This window comes from Oenanthe melanoleuca, chromosome Z, assembly GCF_029582105.1.
Source record: "Oenanthe melanoleuca isolate GR-GAL-2019-014 chromosome Z, OMel1.0, whole genome shotgun sequence".
NCBI classification, from domain to species: Eukaryota; Metazoa; Chordata; class Aves; order Passeriformes; family Muscicapidae; genus Oenanthe; species Oenanthe melanoleuca.
The window spans coordinates 55,901,165-55,921,916 of record NC_079362.1 but is presented as its reverse complement, the minus strand read 5'-3'; the positions used below and the strand labels follow the sequence as shown (position 1 = coordinate 55,921,916).

The window sequence follows — 20,752 nt, the reverse complement described above, 5'->3', positions numbered from 1 at the left end:
AATTATTCTTTACTGTGGTACTGGATTTTAGAATTTTCTGTGTATATACACCCTGGCAAAATTGTACACATTGGCACAACCATTATTTGTGCACCAATATCAAGAAAGTCTCCATGTCCCTTAAAAGCTGTTATATAACCTAATGGAAGACAAGAACAACAGCTGTAACAAAAAAATACATTCAGTTACGATAAAACCCAAAATATAAAAAATCAACCATGGAACAAGTCCAGGACAAAGCCCGAAAAAACTGTAAAAAAATCCACCATATAGCTTTGAGTAAGGCATATCTTACTTTAAGCATATTTTATATATTAAATATTTCTTTTTTTCTGAATGGTTCGTATCCAAGCATAGCCAGACGTAACATAAAAACTGATAAACGCCAACTTCCGGGCTATTCCCTTTTGCAAATCGAAGTTTTGTTAGCCTGAGCATTTTTGTATCAAAATTCATGTACTGAGGTGCTAATAACGCCCTCTCCTTTCCACTATTCCGATTTTTCTGAGAAAATACAAGGTTTGACAAGACACATTTGTTATTAGCTTCCCAGTAAAACTGCTGCCTTAAGAGAAAAAAAAATTTTCATTTCCTCCCCTTTTCTGCTGATCATCGCCTTCATGGGAGAGGCAACACTGATATTTTGCAAGGCCCTTTATCTCCCTCCTGAGCGCAACCTTCGCACGCCGCTGACACCACGCGAACCGCTATAATTTAGGCAGAGATGTGACGCCCGTCATTAATTTACTGTACAAGTTTCATTGGGGGCAACTACGAGCACAAGGCAGGGCAGGTTCTTTTCCTCTGAAAAACCTCAGCTACTTTGGCATCTGTTCGAACGGCCCCTTCTAGGAGCCCTTCCAAAAGAAGGAAAAAAAAAAAGTAAAACAATAAAGGCAGTAGAGCGAGAACAGGCCTGGAACTCCCCGGTCTAGCTCGCCTGCAGTTAGCGTGGGCCAGGAGAGAGACAGGCCACAGAAAGCGGGTTTTTAGTAAAGGGGGAAAACGGCCGGCGCCGCCATCTTAAGTGCGGGCGCAGCTCCTTCACCGCCGCTCCGGCCATACAAAGGGCAGGGACCACGTGACGCCCGCACTCAAAATGGCGCGTCTGCCCTCCTGCCCTTCCCGCCACCCCCGGCCCCTCCGCGCCTCTCCCTCATCCCTAGTCTCCGTCGCTGCGGAAGGCGGCATGGGCCCCACTTACTCCGGGGGATAGAGACGCAGCTCTTCGATATCTCCCAGGAAGCCGAAGAGCGTCCGCATCTGCTCGCTGGTCACGGCCGAGGAGAGGTTGGTGACCTGGATGACGGACGTGGGGCCCAGGGGGAAGCCCAACGGGACCCCGATCCCGCCGCTGTTCATCATGGCGACGCCTGCCCAGCCTTACCGCGCGCACCCGGGGGCGCGGGCCCGCCCACCGAGAGGGGCGCGCGCCACCGGCCGGAGCGGCCCCGCGGGCAAGCGCTCTAGCACTCGACTGCTCCCAGAAGAGTTATCGGAAGGACGGGCGGCCCCTGCCGGCGGGGCCTCTGGCCCGCCTGCGGTGTGGAGATCGCTGGTTTCCCCAGGAGCCGCTTCCCCAGGAGCCACCTCAGATGGAGCCGGCCGGGCCGCCGTGCGAAGGGCGGCGCCGGCGCGAGGCCCGGGCCCCGCCCAGGAAGAGGCGCGGGCGGGGAGGCACCGCCCCTGCCGCTCGCCCTCGCGCGCGCGTGGCGGCCCCCCTAACGCGCGCGGGGCCAGGGGTTGCCCGGGAGGCCCCGCCGGCCCTCGGGCCCTTCAGGGCGATTCCCGTTTAGTCGCCGTTTAATCGTGGTGGCCACGGTAGTAAGGGACGGTTTAATCACCCTAGAACACGCTGTATTTCTAAGCAGGAAAGGCTTGTAAGAGAACCGGTTGTAAATTGTTCTGTTAAAATTGACTGCTACTCTATCCCAATGAAATTGGTCTCGCCTACAGTTGTAGTTCAAGTTCTCCTCAACTACATTGGCTGGAGAAAAGGAGGCTGAGCACTTCACGCGTGGGCTACCACTACCAAGGGTCAAACTGCAGTCTTTCCTGGTGGTACGGACCTCTGCATCCTGGCACTGAAAGGTTTAAGGTTTGTGCCAGTTTGTAAGACTTCCCATTCCCCGAGCATGAACTGAGAAGAGACTGAAGTATTTTTTAAGCTATCTAGGCTGAAAAACACTGCAAATTTGTGACAGTTCCCTGAGCAAGTAGGTCAGTTGTTACAGAATCTCCATAGATAAGCCTGGGCAGTGCTTCTTTTATTGATGCTCAATACATTACAAAATGTAATTTCAAGCAATTGTCAGAGATGCATTTTATATAAATACACTTATGCATATGTTTCAGGTAAGACTTATTTCAAAATTATTACCAGTGCATTTATATCTTTCTAAATGAAATCCATATTCCAAAAGTACAAGACTTAAATCCTTCTTTTCTTTCCCAGCCATTCTGGTAGTTTATAATTAGCTTAAATTGAGAGAAGTTTAACTGATATCTGTCAGTTTAATTGATAGATATTTTGATATATATTGTGGAAAATGATACCGATATTATTATTCTATGTTTAGGAACCTTACAAAAAGTTTTATTACGCTTTCATTAGTATATCTTATCCAAAGATGGTTAGCAGAAGATGTAGATATTTTATAAGATAAGAATATTCTTATCTTTTCTCCTTGCATCTTTCAGTGGAGGGTCCAAAATAAAAATGAAAACTCTTAAAATTCACAAAGAAAAGCTTTGTGATGTCAGAACTGACTAGGGATACCTTCCTTCAGGTAAAGCCTATACCAGTACGTAGGAAATTCTGAGCTAGTGGTCTGCTTTCTGAAAACAAAGCAAGGAAAACAGTGTTTAAATTTTGTAATTGTGAGTCCCTGCCACAGTACAAAATTAGCATGGAAAATAAGTGAATTTGTGTTTCAAGAAGAATAGGCCAATCCCAGACGCCCGAAAAATCTAACACTGAAAGTGTTGGGTCACACATTTTGCCACTAAAAGGCTGGAAGGAATGACTATTTTAGTCAGACCGTGCAAAATTTAAAGATATTAAGAGGCTGCTCCCCTCAGAGCTATTGAGAAAGAAAAAAAATTAAATAAAAAAGAGTAGACATGCAGAAAGAGAATTGTTGCACGGGTAGTGCCCAAACACCATCTCTCTAATCAATGGCTAATAGACTTAAAAATTGCTGTAGGTTTAGAGAAAACTTTAGCTGTGATTGAAGTGAATTCATATGTTTACAAGTTACTTTTCAATTTTGCTCACCTGTTTTTACTTGTTATTAACTGTATTTTTGCATGTAACTAAAGCTTCAGTAAATAAATTCTTTCACGTCCACCTTGCTTGTCAGGTTAACTAGCAAAACACAATACATTCTGTAGGTGTTTTGGAGGTAAATTTAAATTCCAGGTTGCCTAGAAAAATGGTAAAATGGTGAAGCCGTTAAATAAGAGTGACTAATAACCTTTTGTCTAAGACTGTATTTTGTGATCTTCTCATGAAGATTAAAAAGCATTTACCGATAATGCCAATTGCAAGTATCAGTAGAAAAATACTGGCAATTCAGAAGGAAGTTACAGTAAAACTGTTTCAGAGGATCAGGAGAAATTTCATTACAAGAAGACTTCATTACAAGAAGTCACCTTTTAAGCAGACAGTAGGTGGTCTGATAGACATGGACATCTCTGTGGTGTTCTCTGTGCCTGCAGGGGAAGGGAATTGAAATCACAGTGAGGTAAAAGAAAGAAGCTTTCATCAGCTTTCTTTAAATACAACCTTAAAGACTTCAAAAAGAATGTTAACCACAGTGCTAACCATTATTTGATCAAAATAAAATAGTTCTAAGTTTATAAGCAATTTATGAGAAGTGAAATTTAAGTCCAACCACTCCTGTAGCACAGGTAAAACTTGCCTCTGGAAATCTGAAGCCCTTGAGACTAACAAGAAAGCTTGAGCAAAGATGTACCCATGGCTGAGGAGAACCAGGTTAAAGGAATTGTTTATTCACAAGGTCACAGGACATGATGGGATGTTTCTGTAAGCATTGAGGAATCTAGCCAATGTACTGTGTAATCACCTCTAATTATCTTTCAAAGTCATAGTGTTTGGGAAGGGGAATGTCACCCCTAAATTCCAGATGGGCAGGACAGAGCATTGGTAAAATTAGAGGGCAGTCAGACCCATCTCAGTCCCTGGGAAAGTGATGGAGCAAATTCCTGTGGCAGCCATTTTCAAACATCCTAAGGACAAGAAGAAGACTGGGAGTTGTGACACCTTTCAGGTTTATCAGGTAACTGTCTCATTTTTATGTATGCCTTAGTATAATTTATGGAGTTTTTTAAAGAAGACTTGTGTAGAACAGAAAAACATCTTACAGAAGACAAACTCTTAATTCTTAAATGTAGTAATCCCAAAAATTATATTAAATTATTTAAAGAAAAAATATAAAACCAATTTATAAACCTACTCTGAAAAATTTTGAAAATATTTTTCCCAGATAAAATTTCTAGAGTAGTAATTGTTTTTGCCAAATCAGGTTTATCTAGAAATCTTAAAATCGTGCCTATGATGAGATTAACAGATGAATGCTACATAATCAGTGTAAGCAGCTAAAACCAGTTTAAACCTGCTGCCTCTGGATGGCAGTCAGCTGTTTAAGTTAGCATTGGTAATCCAAAACAGCTGTGAGATTTCTGCATCTGCTTTTTATCTGTTTTACAGCAAACACATGAATAAATTTAAGATTGTGTATTAAGCACAGCAGTATCTATTAGAAGAGTCACATTAGCAGCACTGGAAGTGTGTTTTACAATGACATTCTTCTCCCCATAAGGACAGATGTATCAAAAATGTAATAGCTTTTCTTGACTTATAATTATTTTTAAGCTTACTTCAAAATAAGATGAGGGAGTTAGCTGACAACCAGAGATGGTGTTGCTAACTCTGTATCTCCAAGCACATATTAACAAAGGAGGAGTATTTCCACCACGGAGAGACTGGGAAAATGCAGAAAAGCAGTTGAGATTTGAGAATCTCAGTCTGAAAACAGATGCTTCATCCAGTAACCTTTCAGGGCAGAATTTCTACAGCCACTTATGAAATCTAGTATCTGTTCTAAAGACAACACTTCTTGGATTACAGAAGCATTTTTTCTTCAAAAGGGGATTTTAGAAATCCCTTTTTAAAAGTTATATAAAAGTCTACATATCAGTAGATAAACAAATAGTTTTATATAATTTTAGTACCCATACGTGTGACTATGTATGTATAGGGAAATGAAAGGGAAATGTAACAACTCAGACTCAGCTGCTTTTTTTTCTTTTTTCTTTTTTCTTTTATTTTTTTTTTTTTTTAATTCAATAGAGTGTCTACTGGGAGATTTGCTACGTGCTGTTTTTCTGGCAGGACATGCAATTGGAACTGTTTGGGTAGATGCCCACTGGAGCGAAAGAAAGCATCTTTCTTCTCTGCTGTGAAGTTATCCTACTGGGAATCACAGCATGTAATTCTGCATAAGGAGAAAATGTTTTAAAACCTTAAAAAGCCCTGTATGAACAAGTTAATTCAATGGTGTCGGATAGAAAATTCTGGAATTTGCTTGGATGAATTTCTTCTTTTCAGTCACATTTTGTAGGAGCAGGGCAGAAGTTTTCTTTCTGGCATAAGAATATAATAGAATCTTTGTAATTGTGGAGTTTGAAAACTGGAGTATAACTTGGTGCAGGTAAATGTTAATGTTTTACTTTAAACTTTTTTTTTGAAAATGGCATAAAATAGGCAGTATTACAAAGCAAAGTGAGTTTGGTAAATAGTAACACTAAAAAAAAAATTCTTGGTGTCTTGAAATGTCTTAAAATATAAGCCCATAATGATTAAATCTATAATAAATTAACTACATTTCCAATTAAGTAACACTGCACATTGTTTACTGCAGGGTTGGAAGATCACCCAGTGTGTTTTCATAAAATTAAAATGTAGCAAAAAAAAATTATTTAGATGTTTCATATGTTTGGAGGTTTTCAGCATGGTTTCTAAGCCTTGCATGCATCAACTACAACTTCATCATTCATTGCTCATGTCAGTTAGCAAATAAGAAAATTTTATATGGTTTTTTCATTTTTCCAGGACTTAGTATTATATCAGCTAACCAGCTGTTACTATCTATTTCAATATTTATAAGTAAGCCTCAATAGTGAAGCCATAGGTTTCAGCTGAAGTAGTTTTTAGCAGAAATGTTCTCAGAAAAAATACCTTCTCCATGTTCAAAACCATTTGTTGATTATTCTATTGTAATGGAATTTCTATATGGAAGTTCTTGCAGATGAAAATAAATCAAATATGCTAAAACACTGATGTTAGGAGCTGTGGCACGATACTTACAAATCCTGTTTTGCCAGTGCATACTCCTGTTTTTTTGGGCATTTTTTGTTTGTATTTGGTTTGGTTTTTTGATTTTTTTTTTGTCTGGTTTTTTTTGTTGTTTGTTTTGTTTTTGGTTTTTGTTTGTTTGCTTTTGTTTTTTTGGTTGCTTTTTTTCTCTAAAGCTTCCTTCATAAATTACCAACATTAGCAGTTGAAGGAGAATGGAGAGCATCTGGTTCATCTACTCCCACTTTGTCTGTTAAAAGATAGTCCATGAAAAGTTTGCCCCAAAAATTATTTCCACATCTGGCAGACAAAAATGAATATTGTGCCACAGTTTTTTTTTTTATTACTTTGAGCAATACTAAAGCATAAACATTTCAGCCATTTGCAGCATCCAGCCATGCCTCATGAAACGGATGCAGCACAGTCACACTCCCCCTTGTGCTATGCAGCTGCAAAAATAGATGTTGCAGACTACTGTGATAAGAAATTTAATTCCTGGTGCTCTAATGTCTCAAACATGCAGAAGAGAAGATTTGTTATTTCTGCAACATGACTTTTCATGAAGAGGAACTCTTCTTGGCCATCTCAGGGACCTTACCAGCCTTGTCATATGTTTTCCTGCGTGTTCTAAGAGCACCACTAAAGCTTTTAATTAGGTATTGATCTAAATATGAGGGGCTGAAAGTGTCCTGACTCAAGTATTACAAGCTATGTGTTAACAGAATCTTTCACAAATCAGTAGTATTTATTCACACTTGCAAATTACTTTTGATAGGCACAACATTTTTGATGTAGTTTAAAATACAGGATTTAGTGCTCACTTCATCTTTTTCTTTAAGCCAAACAGCTGCTACTTTTTCCATACTTAATGCTTATCTCTAATACAAAGCAATAGTTCAAACAGTTAAAATCGCAGAACAGTTAGAATTGCAGAATACAAGTCACATTCTCTCAGATAGTATTCAGGAAAAGCAAACTCAAGGGAGCAAAGAACTGGAAATCAGGGAATGCCACAGAGAAGAGAGTCTACACTGCCAGGAAGAGTGATGCTGTCAGTATTTGAAATGAGGCTTTCAGAAAGCAGTGGAAGAGACTGTCAGCTCCTAGGAATCCTCCAAGAAACTTGGAGACCTGCTGCTGCCAGGTACAAGGCAAGGGCCTGGGGCCACTGGGCTGCGGGCCTGGGGACACTCTGGCAGCTTGCAGCAAGAGTGGGCAGCAGCTCTCGATGCAGGGTGCCTGGAGCCTTTGTTGCAGCTGCCTCTGCTTGGAGAGGGTGATCCTCCCACCCTTTAGCTGGTGCTAGGAGGAGGCTTGTTTGGATCAGAGGGAGTACCTAGGGCCCCCTGGACCTTTTCTGCTGTAGGAGAGTTGTGCTGCTAAGCAGAGAAATTTTGGAAGTCAGCAACCTGTGCAGACTGGAGAGAGACAGGACCTCCTCAGACCCTACAGTTTCAAGAGCCCTGCACCCCAAGCTGCAGACCTGGGCAGTCTGTCGCTGCAAAACCACAGGTGGATACCAGTGGAAGGCAATAGCTGGAAACTGGTGGCTTCCAGCACTACATGTAAGGCTTCTACTTGTTGTGCAGCTTTAGTGTTGTAGCAGAGCTGCAGTTTTTAGGCAGTCTCATAGACACTGTAAAAGAATCTTCTGTACACATTCCAAAATTTAATATAATCCATGGCTGCAGGGATACCACACAAAAAAATTCACTTTCTGAAGTGCCTTCAGGCAGAAACACAGAAGTTAGATCCCGTATTCTCAGACGCTTGATGAAAAAGTAAACTGTTGAGTTATGAAATAATGTCCAGGTAGGGAGCAGATATAGAAAACCTAAATAACAACAAAGGCCCAATACTCCAGGGTCATCAGGGCCATAACCTGTTAATAGTGAGAATCAGTTTCCTGTATAGATGAAATAGAACATAGTGAGAGGGGTTTATCATATCTACATATACAAGGAAAAAAAAGACAAAAGAATTTGTATTACTACATTATTTTGTGATTTCCAAGAAAACTGGATATAAAGCCAAATTTAGCTCTCCTGTGAAATTTTGTGCATAGCTGTTTAATTTCCTTACCACATGATCCTTCTACATCTTTTCAGAGAGCTTTCAGCATACTCCTAATTTTAACCCTACTCATTGACCTAGGCATCTCTCTCTGTCTATCAAAACTACTAAATTTGCAACTAAAGTCCTCTCTTTGTGACAAGCCACTGTCTGATTTCATTGCAAGACTGAGATGCATTGGGTCCAGCTGAGATGAAGTTAATTTTCCTTACAGCAGCCCTCACAGTGCTGTGCTTTGCACTGGTAGCTAGAGGTGTTACACTAGTATTTGGCTTCTGCTGTACAGCACTGCACAGCACCAGCGCTGTCTTCCCAGCACTCTGCCCCCCATCAATAGTCTGGGGGTGAGCAGATCTTGGATAGAGACACAAATAGGACAGCTGACCCAAACAGACCAAAGGGTGGTATGTTTCATACATATGATGTCAGTTCAGATAGAAAAGCTAAGAAGAAGAGGATGAAGGTGGGGCTTTTTTTTTTTTACAGTGTTTGCCTTCCAGAGCAACCACTACCCATGCTGATGCCCTGCTTCAGTGGCTGGACATCACTTACTGATAAGTAGAAAATAAAATTTCTTTTTGCTTGTATGTGTGGAAACTTTCTCTTTTGCTTTACTAAACTGCCTTATTTAAACTTGCAAGTTGTTTTCCATCTTATTTTCTCTCCTGTGCAGCTAGGGAAGGGGAGTGAGACAGCAGCTTGGTGAGAACCTGGCATCAAGGCAAGGTCAACCCACCACACGGGATTAGTCACAAAAACATTTATTTGTTGTGAAGAACCCAGTCTTGCAGTGAAATCACTTAGAACAGACCCATGGGCACTGAGATGCACAGGGGCAGGAACACAAATAGGACTTTACTAATGTACTCTGATTGAGTGCTGAGGTATACAGAAACTGTAGATGAATAGAATAGTGTTATGGAGAATTTCGTAAAACTTAAATAAGTCCATTTCACACAGCTTTAAAGAGCATTAGTTTATTCTCCATGTGTTACCTCAGAAACAGTCCTATTATATACAAAAATTTGGAATGTTGAGTAAATGCTGATCAATAGAAACATTACATAGCTGTTGACAAGGGAATATTTCTAAACAAAAGGAAAATAATAATGAATGTTTGATTCTGTGTGTTGCTTATTGCTATGTCTGTGTTCATAGAATGCTTTGAAGTATTTACACTTTTTTAAAACTCATCCGAAAAAGAAACTAAAAAAATATTTACATAATAAATACGTGGGAGACTTCATCTTTTCATTACATCAGTTGAACTGATTCTTTAATGAACTATTAAGAATAGAAAGAATTAACACAGTTTGCATCAATTCACTGCCATGCTGAGTAACTCAGGCTGCTGATGGATTTTATTCTATTCAAAATGTAGTTTACAATGCATTCAAAATGAAAAGTGCTGATATTGTCTCTCCTCCTGTTGAATCCTAGCTGGACTAGTTCAGGAGACACCTTTCTCCCACTCCCCACAAAATCATTTAGTCTGACATGTTTACCTTCACACACTGACACTGACAAAACAAACACATTTCAATTCACTGAAAACTCAAACATTTAGTGAGTAAAATCAGCATAATCCATGTTTTATTAGACAATTAATTTGCTAACTGACGGAAGACAAGCTTTGGCCAAGTATTTCCACAAGAAGTACTAAACTCCTTGCTATAAATCTCTACTTATATAGTTCTACCAGCCAAACAGTTTTTGGTAGAATTTTTCTGTGATACATAAATCTGAAAATTAAGTGACACAACAACATTTAAAACTTCTGTTACCATTAAAGCAAAATACAATACAGTATAATTTCTCAGTGATATATTTAAATGTACTGCAAAATGTATACAAAGTCAGTCCAAGATCAGTAAAGAATCAGTTCTGCTTTTTGGACTTTTCCCTTCTCAAAGATACAGGTTTTATAGAAGACCAAGGTCAGTTAGGACTTGTCTGTATGTATCCCCATTAAAAGGCAGTGTGTGATAAAAATAACATGATTAAAAGTAATGAACATGTGATGTGAACATTTTGCATATTCAATAAAAAAATATAAACTAAATAACAACTAAACACTGAAGCCTGCCATTATATAGCTATGTTTCTCATTCTTTAAGATTAACAGCACACAGAAAATAAGTGAATTTTATCAAAATACAGCACATTTCTGCTAATATATCCAAAAAATCATTTTCTATGTAAATATTACTGAAAATCAACTAAAAAGAATTAAAATATACAAAGAGTTGTTAAAGGGTTTCAATTAAAATTATTAGAACTATACACAGTACAATAAGCAATAGTTAACATCTTTGAAAGAAGTGCAATAATATTGGAGTTTACTTATTAAAAAAGTACTGCCTGTTTATTACTGCTAGCTATGTAATAATTCCTTTCTCTTCCAGCTCATTGTTCCAAAACTAAAGGAAGCTGGTGTTTTTGCTAGCTTTATTAAAAGCATTTACTTTTTGGGTTGAAAAAAGCGCTTATACCTGTCTCAAACTACCAACTTGTACATAATTAAAAATGAACTGCAATAATTGAATATTGCTCCAATGACAGGCTAATTATTAGCCCTGATTAAAAACAGTTATCGGTCTTCTATGGCACTTTTCCCTGGTCCATAACAACCGTGTATGAATTATCACTGCAGACTATGCAGTCTCTATTCAAATACAAAGGAGAAAGATAATGTTTCTGGTAAACAAAATTAATAGAAGCATAATTGAACCTTTTATACAGTAATAAGGAACAAAGGCAGCCTGTGGTAAATCAGTATTACATTAATGTAATTAGAAACCCTTTAATGACTCTGAAGTGTCTAGTTCACATTTAATGTTACCTGTAGGAACAGCCCTTTAAGAAACCTCATTACGAACTGGTGGGTTTTAAGTACACCCTCCCTTTGCTCTCCATCGCACCACAGCCATTCTTCATCACTGCTCCAAGTTTCATAAACTTGCTTTGGTTACCTAGCTCCATGCGTATGGTTTCCTTTTTGATTAACAAGGCAGTGCAAAGGCCAAACAAAATCATGATGTCTTTCATAGCCTTTCCTGCATAATTTGTGTATGTTTAAATTTATATTACAGGCAACAATCTTAAAAACTGGCCATTTCAGTTTCATTTTTAAAATCTGTCAGCTTAAAATGGAGTCTTTTTTATAAAGATAAAATTATCACCATTTCCACAAAATTGGGGTTTTCCATAGCAGAGAAAAATCTCTGGGCACAATTCCACAGTACAGTTGAAAAAATTATGTATGCAGGAAAACAACTAAACATGAAGCACATGTGGCAAATGAATATTCAATGACTACATTAAGAACAAATCCTGTATAATATCACAAATTTGTAGTTACAGTCTTCCTAAAAAAAAAAAAAACACCGTAAGCTTTTATTGCATTTTCTATTGGTAGACGTACACTCCAGAACTAAACACTTTTTCTTCTCTCCTGATTCCAGATTTAGATAGCAGATAATTATTTCACCTGACCTTTATTCTGTCCAACCAGCACCACCTTCCATCTACCCATTCATCTATACAATGTGCACATAGCAAAGCCAACACTTCATATCCCCGTTCGTATCTACAGAAGTGGTTCAGCGTAACACATTAATATCTGGTGAATAAAAATAAAGGCAATAAACAGCTACAGGACAGACAGCCCTGCCATCTGTCCATTGGCTACAACTGAGGCTTCGCAAAGCCTTGCACAAAGTTTAGTAATGTGTATGAATTATCCAAAAATAAACCTACCATCTGTACAAAAAAACAACACAGGTTTGTTCTTGGAGGAGTGATCCTTAGATTGCTATAATGCTTAAAAACAAGTTTATTCACCATAACACATTTCCAAAATTAATTCCTGTATGTTCTCTACAGTGGTTTTTTCCCCCTTTAACCACAAGTTCAGTATTTCCTGTACAAATTTTGATCATAATTCTTTTTGAGTTCTTTTAATGTATAAAAATATGCAAAATATTCAGTTTCCCCATAGTCCTTCAATGAATTCTGTTGGTTTATCCCCACAATCCATGGTACCTATGAAGAAACTTCTCGCACAATGATGAGTTCCACTGCATTTTGAAAAGTCTTTAGCAACGATACTGCTTGTCCATGATCAATATTGATGAAGCTGTATCCGTTAGCCTAAAAAAAAATATTTGAAATTGAAAATTACAGTGTTTTATTCCACGTTAGTAAAAGATATTTCATTATTTCATGTAAGTTTATTTAAACCTTTAAGGTTTCTATATGAATGCAGAGAATAAAACACTGCAGATTACTTGAATTTATACCTGCATTTTACAAAAAACTAAGCTCCCTTATCAGCCTTGGAAGAATATTGCAAATAACCAAAAGAAAACTGAACTTTAAATTATCAACATCAGACATCTAATTCATCAGCTATAATACATCCACACCAAAAACCCCCAAATACACTACAAATTACATATCCTATTTTAAGTATCAGAATATTAGAAATGGCATCTGTGATAAATTAAAACTATTGAGTCCTGTGACAAAAACTTTAAAAGGCACTAGGAGCCATTTTTTTTATGTTAGACTCAGAGATAATCCCCAACTTCTATTTGCGTGTGCCTCTAAACAATATTGTTATTCTTGGACAAGTTTGTCTTGGCAAACAAAGACAGGCCCAAGTGGCCTACAAAAGACAGGGAAAAGATGGCTATGGCTCAGCTTCTCAGAGTGTACTAGTGCAAGATCATTCTCAACCTGGTCAGCAAAATGTTGCAGGACAAATTTGTCCATTTAAACTGTTACAGCTTCCAGCTGTGCATTCATTGAGCTACTTATGTGGTGACAGAGAACTGGATGTGCTCTCTGTGCCTTAGCTGTGACATTTTGAAAGTTACAGTTCTTATCCCATCACTGAACACTCGCTATTGTTACCAGCTGAATCCTCCGTTAGAAGACCACAGGCTTTCAAATCTTCCTAGAGTTGCAGAGAGAGATTTATGTAGACGTTCATACAGCAAAAGTGGCAACAACCCTTGCAAATCATAATTTGTACTGGATATCCTAGCCTAGTCTTAATTTTTACTTTCAATTATCTAGTAACTAGTCATGTAGAATATTTTTACTAGACACATGTATTAGACATGCATTATAATACGCATGCCTATCAAATGTTTTACAGAGAACATTGCAAAATCAAGCAAAGCAAAGGCAATTTGGAGGAGATGACATTCATTAAAAAAATTCACAGAATTCTGAGTGGCAGCAAAACAGAGTGGGACTGTCATTACATCATCACTGCTGAAAAGATTATCACAGCTGAAAAGAATGTGCTGTTACATAAAAAAAATACTCTTTGTTATGAGAAATCAAATGGCGACTGATTGTCTAAAAGCATGGAAACGCAACTTGTCTTTGAGCTCTTTTTCAAACTGAATTCCTTATTAAACAATAAGCAAAACCCAAGCAGTGCCAACATAAAAAAAGGCTTCATTAAGGAATTTGATTTGTCTGCATGGCATTTATAAAGACAGGAATAAACCATTATGACAGAAATTATCTTTCAGGTATGTTCAATGTTATAAATATGTAACAAATGTGCCAACAGTTTTTTTCAAAGGTTTAATGTGCTTCCTGTTCCTGTATCTGTTGGTAACCCTGGGTGTTTGGTTTCTGTCATCCCTGTATCAGTAAGAGGACTAGGACCTCTCTCACCCCAGTGAGGAGAAACAAGCACAGATTATCGTGCTCAAGAACAAGACATCTTGGAACAACTTAGTCTCAGTTCAGTCTTCTTGTGTGCCTTTCGGCTTTATCTTTAATTTGAAGAATTAGGCTCAGTTTTCAATTTGGCTTTGTTTTAGAATATGTTTCACAGGATGTTGTGGTTTAATCGAGATACTAGTAGGGGGTGGGGGGGGGGGTTTGGTTTTGGGCTTTTTGTTTGTTCTGTTTTTAGAAAACTGAAATGCAGCAAAGTTGACTCCATCAACATTTTCACGATATGGTAAATAATTATTTTTAAAAAGCTCTGCAATTTAAAGGTAGCTAGAACAATGTTTGAATGTCCCACTAGCCCATTTTGGTTAAGAAAGTAAGGTATTATTAACATACTGTTCATTTCCCTGACCCCTCCGCAATAGCTTATGAGCTCATTAGACAACTTCAAACAGATCTGATACAGAAAAGGTCTGATAGGTACAGACTTCCTAGAAAAAAAGCAACACAGCTTGCAGTCCAGAAGCCATGGCTCCTGAAATGCCTGACTCGGCTGGCCAGCAGCAGATGGACTGTGACCAGCCAGACACCAGCCAGCAAAGGAGCAGCTCTGGCCAGTGCTCATGCACATCTGGCCTGCAAGTGGGGCAGAGGCAGCAAAGGCTGGCACGAGCTGCAGCACGGAGAGGGATGTAACAGGAGAGTGCAGCTCTGGAGAGCGGCTGTCAGGGGCCATGCTCGTGTTCAGACAACACATTATTCACAACACTGCATGTGAATGACCACAAATCCAATAACTGAATGATAGTATAGCCTAATGAAATACTCATGTTCCATCTCAAATGACATCTTTTGTCACTTTTTTTTTGTCTTCAGAAGTGTGACAAACGTTCAGAGTTTGAAAAAATTATCTTCTGTATTTCAGTCTGAGTCAATTATTGACATATTAGATGGCAGAAAATGAAAAGCTTCATCGCAGAATATATGAATAAATCAGGAAAAGGTAGGTAATCAATCTAAAAAATTAAACATTTTGCTCTTAGGTGCAAACTGAATACAAACCAGTATATTACTTGGGCTAGTTAATTAAGTCATTACAATACCTGAATTATTTTATCCCCTGGCTGTAACAGCTTAGATGCTGGTCCGTCTGGCTGCACTCTGGTTACAAATATGCCCTTGAAAAACAGAGGTGGAAGTATTTTTGACAACTTATTTATAAATAACAGGATAGCATCAAAACAATTTTTCAATTTTCTATCCTAAGTAGAAGAAAATGCAATACTTTTCTACAGGTCTCTGGTGTTTGCGACTGCCTTCCTTTTCTGATGTTAAAAATCCAGAATTGTCTTTAAAGGGTTATTGAGGGAAAAATTGTGATCTGCCTTGGTTTAATTTGGCAGACGTATATGTCAGGATGAACTATCCACCACCAGAAATAGAGCTGTAGGCTAAATTACTGTGTCTTTTAGAGGAGGATTCCTAATTGTACACTATACAATTCATTATCTCAATCTGCTAACTGATAACTAGAACTGTGCAAAAACCACTCATCTGGTGTAATCATCTATAGTGTCATGCAATCACAGTGACCACCTACAACCTTGATTCTCTACATCATTTGTCCAATTTTCTCCCTTCCAGTCTGGAAGTGTAGTGGCTTGGGAAATATACATTCTTTCTTTTCTCCCACTACTGAACATGAGAAATATAGATCAGAAGGCTTTCAGGAAGCATTAGCATAGAATACTTACATCATCTTCTGGTCTGAATGGATTTCCTCTACCCCCAACTCCTCCTGATATACTGAATCCAAGTTCTGGATCCTTGTCAACTCTCACTCGAATCTATGTAATTACAACAAAGTTAGATGAATTTCCTGAAAATGTACATTCAAAGCTACTGTAATGAAATTATTACTAAGGAATTCAGGTGAATAAAAGTTTTAAAATGAAAAAAAAATTAAAAGCAGGTCAAGAGTGTATTATATCTCATAATATTAATGCATAACAAGATTACAAGAAATGTTATGTTTCATTGTACCTAAGTTTTACTCCAATGCCACTATTATTATAATCATAATTCATATGGGCTTTAAATTCAGAGATACTTTATATTTATATTAAGTAGGTTACTTTAATGCCCCTAGCAAATATACATGCTGATGTGAAACAATCTGTTCCTCCTATTTCTTTGCTACCTCTAGATAATTTTGTAAATCAAATCTCTTTCCTACTTTCACTGCAAATTCTACAATTGCGAAGACTCTGTTCTCTTTCTCTTGCTAGAAGAGTTGAATAAAGAACTTATTTTACACAGGAAGTGGGCATTCTCATTCTAGCACAGAATGAAAATGTAATTATCAGGATTTTCTCAAAAAAAATCAAATATAGAAAGGAGGCTGTCACAATGAAAGAGTATAAGAATGGTATAAATGGTATAAGAATTTCTTATATACACATCTGTCTATCATAAATAAAACTGATAATTATCAGGCATGCATTAGATTGCTCATTTTAATGGATTTTTGCTTATGGATACACATTTCTGCACTTGCAGATTTTTTAACCATTCCAGATGCAAAGAACTCTAAGTTGCACTGTGACTTTGCTTTTTCTTCAGTTACTAGCTAAATAATGAAGCTGAGATAAATAAATTTAGTTGAGAAATTAATTTTTAGTTCAATAAAAAGATGCAAATTAAAGTTTTTGGTACATTCAGTTAAAATTCTACCAAATTTCTCTCAAAACTGGAAGGAATGGGTGATTTGAGGAGTAGAATTGGTCTGAGATAACATCTTTTGTTGGAGATAAATCCCTATATTGTTACTGTCACCATTTACAGAGAAATGATAATAAATGAAAACAATATAACAATTGTCTCTAACTGATACATGTCATATCTGTCAGATAGATTTTACTATTACCTCTTGCTTTGCTAACTCATGGCTTTGTCTGGGAGAGCACTGGGACTGTGTGTAGGGAGGCTGGTGGGCAACTTTCAACATCAGGTAATCAATTAATTGCTCTCTAGATGGATGTCTTGCAACTGATGATTGAGGAGGGAGATGATGGACTTGGCTGTAATTTGCTGGAAGTCTCTGAGGCTGGCACATTTGTCCATTTGTTAAAGGCATCTGAAAAAACCATGAATACTCAGGGTCAAACATTTTATAAGAAGCAATCCTCAATTGTTGCTTTATTAATTCAATACTTCTCTTATGTGACTGCTCTTAATTTTCCACAACATTACTAAAACTACTCTTCTGGATCATGTAAAATTATATCTGTTTTGCTTATAGCTATCAGCTCTGACCTACTGAACAGTTTGAAAACGAAAAACTTTATTTGAGTGCTAGTTTATTGCACAAATTATATAGCTTTTGCTTTTAGTACTTTATTTTTCACTGAGTTTTTCCAAATACTATATTCTAGCAGTGCAACTGATGATATTGACACTTGCTTCATACTGTTATAATCTGCACTTTCCTCAAAAAAAATTCAGAGATTTTGTAACCATTGCCAACAGATCATACAAAAATAAAAATCCACCCCATCTCCAGCTGCCAGACTACATGTTCCCCAAGCCTCTTATGGTGACCACTTGACAAGAAAACTCGCTGAGCAAGTTCACATCTAAGCTCAAGATTTTAATATCAAAGTTGTAGTATTTCCCACAAATGTTACTCTTTTGTTAATGCATATGTAATTGATTGATAGGTGTAACGATAACAAGCAGCAGTGCAGTACACAACTGTCAAGATGTACAGTGCATTCCAGCCGTGTCACGAGGAATGATACTGGAGGTGGCAACGTTTCCGTAGTGAAGCTGTTGTGATGGGCAACCTTTTTACCCCCTTGCTTATCTCATGGTCTTACCCACCATAATTAGCAACTGATTCTGTATGATTCCAGAAATGCTATAGGCTTGAGTTACAGACTGGCCTCCCACCATTACCATTATCATTAGTTATAGGATACAAGGATACTGAAATACTCTCTTAGTGTTACAAGTAACTGAAGTGTGCAAATTTCAACCTCTAACCAAGCTATGTGAATGGACACATATCAAAATCTGCTCTGCTGAGTTTATGTCAGACTGATTCTGAGAAATGATAATGTGTGTATATTATACATTTTCAGATTATTTACAGATCATATGTATTCAATTGACACAAATTTCCATTGCCTTTTCTGAAAACTTGAAGTATGACAGGAAAAATTTTCTTGTTGCCAGAGGCAGAGTTTATACAGGTAAAATGTATCCACAGCTATGCAAGTTCCCAATACCCACTGTCTGCAGAAATGTAACTGAAATTATTGAAGGTGTAAGAATAAAATCAACTTCTGCATCATAATAATTTACAAGAATCCATTTAGTTTCATGGTAGAAAGACCCACCTCGACAGATGGTGCTTAGAGACATATACAGAGTGTCTCCTACTAATTCTGGTTTATTATCACAATTTCATCACAACAAATTTCAAGTTTGTTCTTTAAAAGGTTTAATCAGTTTCATATTACTTTTCTGAAATAATCTGCCATATTCCAATTTTCTCTTGTAAGTACTTATTTGGCTGCAAATTTCTTCTTTCAAAGCACCTAAGAAAAAATAAGAACTATCTTCCTTCATATAGTCAACTATTTTTTCTTCCAAAAAGAGGATGCCTTTCATTTATGTCAGCTTTGAAGCCTGTGTGTTACATTTTAAAGAGGCCTTAGTTCCAACTGCTATCGCAACGTAAGTTTCTACTGCGAATAAAAAATACAGCCTTATGAATAATAGCAAATAATGTCCTATCCATGTTGTCATGTAGATAATTACCTGCACAGCTGTTTTTTTGATGCTTTCTGGAGGAACATCTTTGAGACTAAGCGTGGCAGATGAATAATTCTGTTGTCCTGAAATGAATACTTCATCCTGGCATTGGTCTCCTGGAGCAGAAGCCTGGGGATGCTTTAAACAGAATGAAGCAATAAAGACAACTAGCTTCATATAATTAAAACTAAAAAACTCTCAAAAAAAGCTCATGATAAAATATTTTAAGGGCTTTATCATTCTTTATATTTTGTGATTAACTAGGACATTATTTATGCAGAAAATCTCACTAACCAAGACACCATACTCCCATAAAATACTGATGGACATTTAGAGATCTCGCAGCTATAGAGGTGTCTTTTATCAGCAGTAAATTAATTAACAAATCTTAGGAACTAACTATTAAAGGATTCAAGGAGTTTTCTGTTGACTTTATCCTGCTCACTGTGGATGCCATAACATCATTCATTTAAAAACTCATTTCCTCATACTTTCTAACTATAAATTTTCCTGAATTTTTACAGTATCTTACAGTACAGTTTATATCATCAGAATTTGTTTTGGGGGAGGAAGAATAGTAAGATTTTATTGAAACCTTATTAGCCTAGTTTAAATTCAGAATGGCAATCTTTTGAACACAAAGGTACAATGAAACCAGACATTTTACGTATGTTCAACCATCTACAAAGCCAGTTAGAGAAAAATTCATGACACTGAACTGAAAAGCACTGCAGTAAGTTTACAACATATGAAGTGCAGGCAAAATACTTAATGCCTAAAAAAATTTTCAGCATCTAAATTATATTCTTTTTATTAAAGCATTGTATATATGTAAAAGGATAACTTTATCAATTTAAGACCCCCTTACAGTTTATTCTTTCCCCCTCTGTATATTGCAATAGCTTCCTGTAGGTACTCACTCGAACAATGTGCACACCAGAACCTCTTCCGTCTGCAACACTCAAGGCAACACTACCCTGGCTGCCATGCAGATCCCTAGAGCTGCCATAGTGAAAGCTGCTAACTGCAGCATAATTGGAATTAAAGGACCGAGACAGCATGCTCTGAATAAAGAGGGGACAGATTTAACACAGAGATTAGTGCAGCATGCATAAACCACAAGACATGTTATACATGTAATACAAACATATTCCATTGTCATGCAAGATAAAAACCATGCAAGAACAGTACCACTGTGATGTATAAACACAACTCAGTGACCCTATTTACCTTTATTTACTGTAAATCAGCATGCAATCAGCAGTTCACATGCAGAATTACATGTAAATAAAGTCATTGAAATATTCATGTGTCTGAAAAGACAACAAAGGTGCTTATCAAAATTTTCAGGTTTTCATTATATTTGCAACATACCAAATATGCCATAGGAAGAGAAGCTGGCAGTCATAACACCTTTGGAAATCTATCTAATTACCCCTTACTATTTTGTCTCACCCCCCCTCCCCACTACTAGTAAAGTACAAATAAAAATTTACACAGAGATTTGACTGACTGAATTTTCTTGCTATAACCATGCCGATAATATGCACAGTACATTCCAGTAATACATCACTCAAGAATGTGAACAAGCCTCATTTTAAGGAAGAGACTCGAACAAAACTGAGACTACTCCTGTGCTACTGTAGGCAATCAAACAGGTAATACGACTTCAAGGACAGATGTGACAGTGGTTTGGGTTTGAGCTTCATTATCCTGCAAACCTGACCCCTGCAATATTGGCAAGGATAACAAAATTAAAGCAAGAGACAATACCATCTTGCC

The 20,752-nt window shown here is 37.6% G+C and overlaps 1 protein-coding gene across 9 annotated transcripts in view; it reads right to left on the bottom strand.

Annotated features, from left to right (window-relative positions):
• Positions 1 to 9,698: 9,698 nt before the first annotated feature.
• ERBIN (erbb2 interacting protein) overlaps positions 9,699 to 20,752 on the bottom strand; it is a 114,427-nt gene continuing 103,373 nt past the window's right edge. For 7 of the 9 annotated variants that reach the window (XM_056513365.1, XM_056513368.1, XM_056513369.1 and 4 more), the window contains 6 exons: positions 19,891 to 20,034; positions 18,977 to 19,108; positions 17,079 to 17,288; positions 15,907 to 15,999; positions 15,256 to 15,330; positions 9,699 to 12,604 (listed from right to left, as the gene is read on the bottom strand). In XM_056513365.1, the coding sequence (XP_056369340.1) occupies positions 12,497 to 12,604; positions 15,256 to 15,330; positions 15,907 to 15,999; positions 17,079 to 17,288; positions 18,977 to 19,108; positions 19,891 to 20,034 (762 nt within the window). In that variant the 3' untranslated portion in view covers positions 9,699 to 12,496. The remainder of the gene's footprint in view (positions 12,605 to 15,255; positions 15,331 to 15,906; positions 16,000 to 17,078; positions 17,289 to 18,976; positions 19,109 to 19,890; positions 20,035 to 20,752) is intronic. The other 2 variants (XM_056513371.1, XM_056513372.1) reach the window with 1 other exon arrangement.